General features: G+C 48.6%; 1 protein-coding gene across 1 annotated transcript in view; it reads left to right on the top strand.

Annotated features, from left to right (window-relative positions):
• Faxdc2 (fatty acid hydroxylase domain containing 2) overlaps positions 1-11,640 on the top strand; it is a 14,275-nt gene extending 2,635 nt beyond the window's left edge. The window contains exons 3-11 of the mRNA XM_021175914.1: positions 351-394; positions 1,375-1,422; positions 1,806-1,897; positions 2,178-2,281; positions 4,525-4,646; positions 8,765-8,970; positions 9,376-9,481; positions 9,761-9,927; positions 11,448-11,640. Of these exons, the coding sequence (XP_021031573.1) occupies positions 351-394; positions 1,375-1,422; positions 1,806-1,897; positions 2,178-2,281; positions 4,525-4,646; positions 8,765-8,970; positions 9,376-9,481; positions 9,761-9,927; positions 11,448-11,640 (1,082 nt within the window). The remainder of the gene's footprint in view (positions 1-350; positions 395-1,374; positions 1,423-1,805; positions 1,898-2,177; positions 2,282-4,524; positions 4,647-8,764; positions 8,971-9,375; positions 9,482-9,760; positions 9,928-11,447) is intronic.

Genomic DNA, 11,640 nt, shown 5'->3' with positions numbered 1-11,640 from the left:
AGAGAGAGATTAGAAGTTGGATCCTGGTCCCAGCTCTCCACTTTCTTTTCTTTTCTTTTTTCTTTTTTTTTTTAAGATTTATTTATTTATTATATGTAAGTACACTGTAGCTATCTTCAGACACACAGGAAGAGGGCATCAGATCTCATTACGGATGGTTGTGATCCACCATGTGGTTGCTGGAATTTGAACTCAGGACCTTCGGAAGAGCAGTCAGTGCTCTTAACCGATGAGCCATCTCTCCAGCCCCCAACTCTCCACTTTCTATCCTAAGGAGGTGACAAAAGTCTTCCTTTGTCTACGCTCCTTCTGCTCTTTATGCTCCTTCTGTTTGTCCTACTTTGGGCTAGGAGACCTGAAATCCCTGGAGCAGGATATGGCCCCAGGCGACACGGTGAGCTCTGGGTTAATGGTGGGTTGGTCTGGGCTGGTCTGCAGATCTTGTAAATCAGACAATGCCAAGAGTGCATATCAGAGATAAAGATAAGGAAAAAGAATTAAGAGAATTGCTACCTAGTTCTCAGTTACAGTTTGTGTGTGTGTGTGTCTGTCTGTCTGTCTGTCTGTCTACAGCTGAAGTGTTGTGTTGTCGCCAGTCACTTTTCACCTTATTATTATGTAGCTTGGTTGCCTCCCAGTGTTGTAATAAAAAATTAAAGGCACACACCACCATGTTAGACTATTCATTCACCTTAGTCTTTGAGACAGGATCTCTTACTGAACCTGGAGTTTTCTGATTTAGCTCCACTGGCTGACTCGCCAATGAGCCCCAGGCATCATTTTGTCTCTATCCCAGGACTGGACGATAGCCATGTACCAGCACACCTGAATCCAAATAAATAAAAAGGATTCAAAGTGTCTTCCTCTGAACAACTTGTCTCCCTGACTCCTGAGTTACAGGAGTCTAGGTGACAGGCATCTGGGCCCTGAGGGCTCTGCAGTAGCGTGCCCTAGTTGTCCTAGCTGTGATACCTCCCCAAGAACTGTGGCTCTAAGAGCCATCAGAGGCACTTATGTACTCCTAACTGAATAGAGTAGAAGCAGCAAGAAGTGCTGTAAAGAAGAGCGGGGTGAGTTGGAAACTGAACCTCTGTCCCCTGCAAGAGCAACCAGTGCTCTCAACTGCTGAGCCTTCTCTCTCGCCCCACATCACTTCTGTATGAAGCTCTGCCTTCTGCGTAGGGAGACCTCACACTCTTCTCTACCTCTTTCCTCACCCTTCCTTTCTGCATTTCCCTAGCTATTTGCTGCTAATTTGTTTCCCCAGTATAAATTTTAGGATCCGTTTGTCTGGTGCCAGCCTTGACTTCCTCCCCTCTCCCCTTTTTAGCTGCATGTGGTAAAGACTCCCAAACCTGTACTTTTATCTTCCAGATGGCAGGACACATGGAAAATCCAAGAGGCCATGAGAAGTCCAACCAGGTAAACACCTGCCATCCCACTGTGCTGGTTAGGAGTCCATACTCTCCTGTTCCCCTTTGTTCTTGGAGACATGGTCTGTCTACACGGCCTTAGCTTTCCTGGAACTCACTATGTAGAGCAGGCTGGCTTAGAACTCACCCCTTTGCCAAGAGGTCCAATGACACACACATGGCACAGCTGTTAAAAGCCTTTCCTATCCATCGCCATCTGGGCAGCAACATTGCTCAACAATTTTGCTGTGGTTGGGACAATCCTCTTCCCTCCCCCAACCTAGAGTCTGGTCTTCATAAGCACACCCAGATAGAAGCCAAGAACCTCGGTAGGGAAGGACCTTCCTGCTCCGAGCAGGAGTCTGACTGGCCTGACGTTCTCAGCTCTTACAGGAGGGACACATCTGGGGCTCTATGAGGAACACAACGCTCATCCAGGGCTCTGGGCTGCTCCTGCTGTTGGTCTTCTGGAACTCAGTCACATGGTGAGTGGGTTCCCTCCAGACCTATGGGGTGAGAGGCGCTGCGGCATGAAAGAGCTGCCTTCTCGGGCTTCTCCCAGAATCTTTGTTGTTGTTGTTGTTGTTTTGTTTTTCGAGGCAGGGTTTCTCTATGTAGCCCTGGCTGTCCTGGAACTCACTCTGTTGACCAGACTGGCCCCGAACTCAGAAATTCGCCTGCCTCTGCCTCCTGAGTGCTGGGATTAAAGGTGTGCGCCACCACTGCCTGGTCTCTCCCAGAATCTTGAATGATTTTCCTTCCAAGGCATCTTCAAAGATTTTGGGATGCTTCCGGCTACTTTTGCCAGACCCAGTGGGAGAATCTGCTGTCTACGTTTGAAGGCTATGAGTGGATCCTGTACCATATAGGTGAGGTTCCAGCCAGAGGGCTGTGTTGGGGTCCATATTTGTTCTTTTCCCACACCATTTATTATTATTATTATTATTATTATTATTATTATATGTCATGTGCATGTGAAGGGCAGGCATAAGCTTACTATAGCATGCATGTGGTGGCCAGAGGACAACATGCAGAAGTTGGTTCTCTCCTTCCACCATGTGGTCCTGGGAATTGAACTCAGGCTGCCAGGCTTGGCTGCAAGCACCTTGACCTACTGCTCTATGCTATGGGACCAATCTGCTCTTTGTAGTTTTGCTTTTTTTTTTTTTTCAAGACAGGTTCTTATTATGTAGTCCTGGCTACCCTGGAACTCAGAGATCGTCCTATCTCTGCCTCTTTGACTTAGGATTATAGCATGCACCACTACTTGCCCAACCTGCTGGGTTTTTATTGAATACTTGTATCCATCTTGCCACATGAGCAAGGGTTTAATATTTCAATTTGCCAAGTCTTTCCTGTCACATGAAAGACTTCTCATCTCCAACTAGCAGACAGTTAGGCTTCTCTAAATGTTTCCTTGTATTGGAAAAATACTATTCATATACTTTATGGGTATGTGTCCCTGCGCTTATGTCTGTGCACCATGTTCATACAGGAGCTGGGAGGTCAGAAGAGGGTATTGTTTTCCCTGAAACTAGAGTTACAAATGGTTGTGAACCACCACGTGGGGCTGGGAATCAACCCCAGGTCTCTGAAAGAGCAGTCAATGGTCTCAGCTGCTGAGCATTCTCTCTCTAGCCCTTAGGTTTTCTTGTGTTTTTTAATCTGTATTTTTATTTATTTATTTATTTATTTAGAGGCAGGGTTTCTCTGTGTAGGGTTTTTTTTTTTTTTTTTTTGAGACAGGGTTTCTCTGTATAGTTCTGGCTGTCCTGGAACTCACTTTGTAGACCAGACTGGCCTCAAACTCAGAAATTCGCCTGCCTCTGCCTCCCAAGTGCTGGAATTACAGGTGTGCAGCACCGCCACACCATTTTATTATTATTAATTCCTCAGAATTTTCAATCCAATAAGAGGTCACTGTGCAGTTAGTTAACACCACTGTGACCCTTGAGTGACTGCCATAGGTCATCCAAGGACATGGAAGCAGGATGTGATACAAAGAGCCAAATGAAGTGTATCTCCTTAGGTATTTTCTTTTTATTATTATTATTGTTGTTATTGCTGTTTGTTTGTTTTTTCGAGACAGGGTTTCTCTGTGTAGCCCTGGCTGTCCTGGCACTCACTTTGTAGACCAGGCTGGCCTCAAACTCAGAAATTCGCTTGCCTCTGCCAACCAAGTGCTGGGATTAAAGGCGTGCACCACCATGCCCAGCTTCTGTTTTCCTTCTTACTGGTATAAAACTTCCTGTATCTCAGGATGTCCAAGAATGGGCTGTGTGGCTGAGATGACCATTAAATGTCTGAGTCTCCTGCCTCTGCTCAGTATTTTCTAAGATGTTTTCTGGAGTATGGGCACTGGGAAGTGACAGACGGGGTGGTCAGGTGCTGTCAGCAGCCAAGTAGGAACACTTGTGAGAGGAAAGGGAAGTGTTACCACTCACTACTTGTGCTGAGAGGGTCCATGGGCAACACCTGTTATCCCAGCAGGTGGCTGAGGCAGGAGGATTGCCATGAGTCTGGTGGTCGATCTAGACTATTCATTGAGTTTCAAACTGGCCTGGGAGAGAGTGAGACCCTGTCTCAAAACAAGTCAAAAACTACCCCAAACCTCAGGTATGGTGGTACATACCTTTAATCCCAGGATTTGAGAGGCAGAGGCAGTGGGCAATATAGCGTGAGTTCAAGGCAGCCTGGTCTACATAGCCAGCCAGGACTACACACACACACACACACACACACACACACACATATGGAGGGTAGAAGGGGGACAAAGACAGACAGCTGGGTGGTGGTGGCACATGCCTTTAGTCCCAGCACTTGGGAGGCAGAGGGAGGCAGACTCCTGAGTTCGAGGCCAGCCTGGTCTACAGAGTGAGTTCCAGGACAGTCAGGGATACACAGAGAAACTCTGTCTTGGAAAAAAAAAAACAAAAAACAAACAAATAAGACAGAGACAGACAGACAGATAAGACAGGACAAATACAGACACTTAGTGACTTGTCCAGGACTTGAAACAGTGAGTCACCAGATCCATGCACCTGTTCGTTCCTTCCTGGTGAGCCACTGTGGAGCCTGAGGCTTCTGTGAGTCCCTCTGCTCTCTGCCTCAGGTGTTATCCTCGTGCCGGGGCTGTGCTTCTGGGGCTTCAGTGGCCTTCTACTGCTGGTGGACACAACAGAAAAACCCACCTTCATCTCCCGCTACCGCATCCAACATGGCAAGAATGAGCCGGTAAGTGACACTGCATTTCTTAGTGCTAGGAAGGCAGGGACCAACATCAGGGCAAGTCAAAGACTTATCATTAAAGTGATCGGAGGTGACCTGAATTCAGAAGGTAAGAGAAGGGAGCCAGGGGTATATGAGGTTGGTTGAGAGCTTGTCTATCCCAAAAAAGCCCTGGGTTCCATCTCTAACGAACATGTGAGGGTGCGCAGCTGTAATCTAAGCACTCTGCAAGTGGAGGCAGGAGGATTAGAAGTTCAAGGTTATCCTTGGCTGCACAGGAAGTTTGAATGTAGCCTGGGCTACATGAGGCCCTGTCTAAAAGAAGGGACCAGAGATGGTTCAGCAGGTATGGGCAATTGCAGCCAAGTCGAAAGACCTGAGTTTGATCCCCAGAACCCACACAGTAGAAACTCTACTCTGATCTCCAGATGCACACCAGGGCACAAAGGTAAGGAACCTTCACACACACACACACACACACACACACACACACACACACACACACCGGGGCGGGGAGGAGAGAATAAAAATAAAAGAAAAAAAGAAATTAAAAGGCTATTCAGCCAGTGGCCAGTCTAGAACAATGTATGTACTGACTGGCCTCCAGATTCCCACCCCAGGCTGCCCCATGACAGATCAGGAAGAGAAATAACTGCCTCAGCCTGGACTTGGCTGTCTCAGGGACAGCAGCATGTTATCGATAGCACTGAGACCACGGATCTGAAACCAGACATCCTCTGTCCCAAGGGAAGCACCCCCACTGTGCCAGGTGTAGTTATGTTTAGCAGAGCTCTCCCTCTCTCTCTCTCTCTCTCTCTCTCTCACACACACACACACACACACACACACACACACACACTCTCCACCCCCCACCCCCCACAGGGTTCTCTGTAGCACTGGTTGTTGTAGAACTCATTCTGTAGACCAGGCTGGCCCGAACTCACAGAGATCCATCTGCCTCTGCTCCCCAGTGCTGGCTGGGGTTAAAGGAGAATGCCCTTAGTCACCCAGTGTAACCAGTAGTGTGTGCCGTCAGGACAACCCAGTAAGGCAGGCACAGGGCTGGCTTCTGAGCAGCCCCATGTGCTTACTCGTAGGGATTGAATCAGCACAGTGCAGCCTGAACTTGCCTTCCTCTGACAACCTGCAGAGACAACCTTCCCTTACACAACAGGGCAGAGGCTGATTCTGAAAACAAGCTATTCTATAACCCCACCCAAACCCTCTCCTGACAATCAGCTCCAAACCTGCCCTGGTGCCTGCATGAGTCACCTCTGCTCTCAAAGCTGTCAGCCTAGCCTGGCACAAAGGCAGAATGGGGAAAAAAGGAGTCCTGATGGAGTCCTCTGAGATGATCCTCTCCTGAGATGACAGCTACCAGTTGGGAGGGCTTCCTCCTGCCTACCCTGAAAGAACACAGACTGGAGGTCTTTATGTCAGTGTTTGGCCTGTAAGACCTTTTTCATCTGCAGACTTGCTGTCTCCAAAGCAGCCACCATTGACTAAATGCTTTCATCATCAAGTTGATAGTGTGATGATCATCATGGTTCAGACGAGCCTTTGCCGTGGTCCCAGAGATAGACTAGAGATGGGATAGACTAGAATCTCTTCTTTCTTCTCTTCTCCCACCCCAAACAGGGTCTCATTTACCCCAGGATGGTCTCTAACTTGCTATATAGTTGAGGATGACCTTGAACTCCCCATCTTCCTTCCACGTCACACTGGGTTGGGAATCATAACCCCAGCTTCAAGGATATCAAGAAGGCACCCTACCCACTGAGCTATGTCCCAGTCCCACCCTGGAGCTTTCTAGCTCCAGAGTACCTACAAATCCTCGCCAGGCCTCAGCTCTGATTATCATGTGTTACCTTAGAAACCTTTTGATGACTAGGGAGCAGTAGGCTGTGTTGGGGCCTCTCCTAGAAGCCAAGGTCTAGAGGTGAGTGACCAGTTCAAGTTTTAACTTTCCAGGCCACAGAGGCAGAGCTTAGCCCATGTTAACTCCAAGGCTAGCAACCTGTGCTTCAGACTGAGGACACAGGAAGGACCCTGGGACCACCTAGTCCCTGGCTAGCTATAGGACGTGCTGACTTCAGAAGGATCCCATGATCTCACTACAGTGGATGCTGATGTGCTCTGGCATTCTTTGGATCCTAGCCTGCCCACATAGCCACTCTCCCATCTCCTTGCCTGTGCACTCCTCTCCTCTCTCAACACCTCCTTTCTGACCTGGCCCCTACCACACTGAGGAAATGAAAGCAAGACCCACCCACGGCTCTCAACGCTCAGCTCTGCTCTGGGGCTCATGCTCCGTTATTCCTTTAGGTCCTCCACATCTGTACCTGCCACCTCTGCTGGTCCCTGTCCTCCTACTCCAGGGAATGGCCTCAGCTTCTTCTTCCCTCTTTCTTACATCCCCTCTCTCCCATAATACAGCTTCTCTTTACATTATCACATAAATGCTCTAATGGTTCCATCTCTAAACAACAAAACACAAACTTTAGCTGGGTGTGGTGGCACACACCCGGAAGAGGATTGGTCTGAAGGACTGCAAGAGGTCCTTCCTTCCTTCCTTCCTTCCTTCCTTCCTTCCTTCCTTCCTTCCTTCCTTCCTTCCTTCCNCTCTAATGGTTCCATCTCTAAACAACAAAACACAAACTTTAGCTGGGTGTGGTGGCACACACCCGGAAGAGGATTGGTCTGAAGGACTGCAAGAGTTCCTTCCTTCCTTCCTTCCTTCCTTCCTTCCTTCCTTCCTTCCTTCCTTCCTTCCTTCCTTCCTTCCTTCCCTTCTCTTCTCTCTCTCCCTTCCTTCCTTCCTTTTTAAAAGATTTAGTTATTTATTTTATGTATATGAGTACACTGTGGCTGACTTCAGATACACCAGAAGAGGGCATCAGATCCCATTACAAATGGTTGTGAGCCACCATGTGGTTGCTGGGAATTGAACTCAGAGCCTCTGGAAGAGCAGTCAGTACTTTTAACCGCTGAGCCAGCTCTCCAGCCCCCAGGATATTGTTTCTTTAGATGGGTATTTTGCCTGCATGTATGTCTGTATACAAAATATATGCAGCACCCACAGAGTCGAGAAGATATCAAGTTGACAGTTGTGAGCTGAGAATCAAACTGGGTTCCCTGGGAAAAGCCAGTTTTCTTTACCACAGTCATCTCTCTACCCAAGATGGTTTCAAAAACTGAAACTAAAACCAACCTTTGTCCCCACTTAACACAGGTACACACTACCACCAGCCATTATGCTCCCTTTTAAGGCAAAGCTCTCTGACAGAGCCATCTATATAGTCTCCCAGAGCTGTCTATACTGTCTCAGAGCCGTCTATGCAGCTTCTTAAAACAGTCTGTCCTTGTTCCAAACACTTAACAGTAAGGAAGTTTTAAACATACAGACAAATGTAGGACAAATATGTAAGACTCATCTATATACTATTTCAGATTCATCCATTTACTCTATAATCTGCACCTTTTTCCTGTACTCTTCCAAGTTTGAGACATTGGAGAAGTACTGTTGTTTCTAAGTCTCTTTCCCATAAGGCTGTTGGCTTCCTTTCTGTTTCTGTAGACCATACCAGTGGCCTAATTTTCAGGCCATATATTCCTGGCAGGTATCTTGTAGCCACAAGGGCACGAGGTGGAGCCCAAAGGTTGACAATCCAAAGAGACTAGCCTTTCCTCCTGGGAGAAGTTTGTCATCTGTTCAGCCTCACTGGATTGGCCCCAAGCAGAGGAAGCTGAGGAAGCTGAGGCCTGCTCATGCTGGCCTCAAATCCATGGAGAGGCTTTGCTCTCTTCGCAAGCCTAGGGCAGGCCAGCCTGCTCTCAGGTCACACAGACCTCTTCTGGAATCCTCTAAGATGACTGAGCCAATCATCGCTGAATATGCTTCTGAATTTAACTGGTATTTGTTTCTTTGTCTGCGTAAAAGCACTGTGGGCCAGAACTAGGCAGTGATAGACCCTGGCCCACAGAACCTATGCTCTGCTGGGGACATTGCCAAGGACAGGACAGGGCTTTATTGCCAGCCCCAGCCTGAGGACTACCCTAGTCACTCGTAGAAACCCACCCTGAGCAGGTCATGTGCCCCTCCCTGTCCTTCTGTCCCCTGGCAGGTAGACCCTGTGAAGTTGCGTCAGGCTCTCCGCACAGTTTTCTTCAACCAGAACTTCATCTCGATTCCTATGCTGGTCATCTATTATCCCTTCTTGAAGTGGAGGAGAGACCCGTGCTCCCGAGAGCTGCCTACCTTCCACTGGTTCCTGGTGGAGATGGCCTGTTTCACCCTTTTACAGGAAATCTTGTTCTACTACGTACATCGGTGAGCTCCCTACAGACACAGTCAGCCCCACCTTGGGACAGCTCCCTGGTCAGCACAGGCCACTGAACTGTGGTCTCTGTTCTCAAGTCCCACCCAACAATTTCCAGAGACACAACTGATTCTCCAACTTGACACAATGCCCAGGGATAGAATATCCGTATGTATGGGAGAGCGGGCCAGTTCCCATCCATTTCCTGCTGGTCCTTTCTGGGCATCAGTTTGCTTCACCACTGGAGCTGGCCAGCAATGCTAAACCAGCCTAATCACTCACAATGAGACTAGAGGGCAAGGAGTAGCTGCCAGCACCTTGGATGGATGGGGACCACATTCCCACTCTCGCTTTCTTGATCATCCACTTGGGATGGAGGGAAAAGGGGAGTTGACAGTTATCAATTATCTTTCCAGGCTCTTTCACCACCCAATGTTGTACAAGAAAACTCACAAGAAACATCATGAATGGACGGCACCCATTGGCGTGGTCTCAATCTATGCCGACCCTTTAGAACACGTGGTAAATACAGCCCCTGAAGCTCCAGAAGTAGAGGCCGGTGTTTCCCTGCCCTGTTACTTTCTTCTCACTGAATAGCTGCCATTCCTTGGCTGTGCCAGGTGCCTAGTGTGCATTATCATATTCTCCCAATTACATTTTTTATGCCTGATTCAGCTCAAGAGGAAGGTGAAGCTAAGAGAGCGTGTCCCATTACAAACCAAGGCAGTCTCCCTGCAGCATCATGCAGGGCAGAGTGAACGCACAGCTGGGTCCCTCCATCTGGAATCCTTTTTCTTGCAGTTTGCCAACATGTTGCCAGTTTTGGTGGGTCCTCTAGCAATGGGCTCTCACTTGTCCTCCATCACTGTGTGGTTATCCATGGTTCTCATCACCAGCATAATCAACCACACTGGCTACCACCTGCCCTTCCTGCCTTCGCCTGAGTTCCATGAGTACCACCATCTCAAGTAAGCTAACAGCATCCTTGCTCAAGTGTCTCAGGAGACAGTGGTATCTCTCTGAAACTGAGCCAGTCAGGGGAGGCATCTGGCTACAGGAAAGATGCTGCCTAGACAGGGCCACCTTGATCTTTTCTTTGTTTCCCCTGACACCGGGTTCTCCCTGCAGTTGGGGATTCTAATCTTTATTTGGGATCTGGACCTTCTGGATCTTGGGAGCCTTGAGTCTTCTCCTCCATGTGCATAAAAACCTGGCACACTGAACCATCTTCTTAGTTGAGACAGGGTTTCTCTATGTAGTTCTGGCTGTTAATGTAGACCCCGCTGGCCTCAAATTCAAGATATCTGCTTGCCTCTGCCTCCTGAGTGCTGGTAAATGTGCCACACCGCAATTGGCCTTATTCAGGCTTTTCATGGGTCAGCAGGCATACTTAGAACACAGGTTCTTGGGTCCCATTCCAAACTCACCAGTTGAAATACCTGTAGAACACAGCCTGGGGTCCTGCCTCCTAATGTCTTTTGATACAGGGAGCCGAGCCCCTCAGCCTACTTGAACAAGCCTAGGTCTGCACACCAGAATCACACAGTAAAAGTAAAAGCAGGTAGGGAGATCACAGAGAGAGGGTTCAGCAGTTGAAGCTTGCTGCATAAGGGCATGGTAGCAGGCCTTTAATCCCAGGACTTAGTTTGGTGTGAGGTTAACCTGGTCTGGGAGACCAGCCAGGCCTATACAGTGAGATCTCAGCACTCATGTCAGCCTTGCTCACCAACAGCCTCAGCACAGAGGAGACAGGATAGCTGGTGCTTACTGGCTACTAGCTTAGCCAAAAAGGTGACCTCTGGGTTCAGGAAGAAAGAGGAGTGTAGCAGTGGTGGAGGACATTGATGCTCCAGTCTGATCTGTTTGTAGTCATCACTCACACAGAAAGAGGGCTGGTAGGTACCTGCCTAGCATGTGCAAGGTCCAGGGCTCAATCTTCCAGTTGAAAAATTATCACACATAGTGGCTCACAATTTTAAAAACCATCACTGGGAGCCGGGCATGGTGGCGCACCCCCTTGATCCCAGCACTTGGGAGGCAGAGGCAGGCGGATTTCTGAGTTCAAGGCCAGCCTGGTCTACAGAGTAAGTTCCAGAACAGCCAGGGCTACACAGAGAAACCCCAAATCACTGGGGAAGCTGAGGCAGAAGTAGTGCCAACAATCTTTTCCGTGCTGATTCTGCTCAAGAGGACGATGAAGCTAAGTGAGCGCGGTCCATTACAAAACAGGGTGGTCTCCCAATAACATTGTGCAGGGTAGACTAAACACCCAGCTGGGTTCCGAACCAGCTATATGTAGCGAGTTTTAGTTCAGTTTGGCTAAACTGTCTTAAAACCCTTAAGCCACCATCAAATGGAACCCTTCAGGACATCTCTACTGGTACAGGTGGGCACCACGGTGGTGCTATATGTGGGAAGGGGGGGGGTAAGAAATGAGGGCAACTCAGAGCTTCCCACCAGTGTTAGCTGGTTCATTTCCTTCCTTCAGGTCTAACCAGTGCTATGGGGTACTGGGGTTGATGGACCACCTTCATGGAACTGATACCTTGTTTAAGCAGACCAAGGCTTATGAGAGGCATGTCATCCTGCTGGGCTTCACCCCACTCTCAGAAAGCATTCCTGATTCTCCAAAGAAGACAAGCAGTGCACTTGGACCATCTGGCCTCTTCCCTCATCAGTAG

The sequence above is a fragment of the Mus caroli genome, chromosome 11 (genome assembly GCF_900094665.2).
Source record: "Mus caroli chromosome 11, CAROLI_EIJ_v1.1, whole genome shotgun sequence".
Lineage (NCBI taxonomy): Eukaryota > Metazoa > Chordata > Mammalia > Rodentia > Muridae > Mus > Mus caroli.
This window is presented reverse-complemented; position numbering and strand designations above follow the sequence as displayed.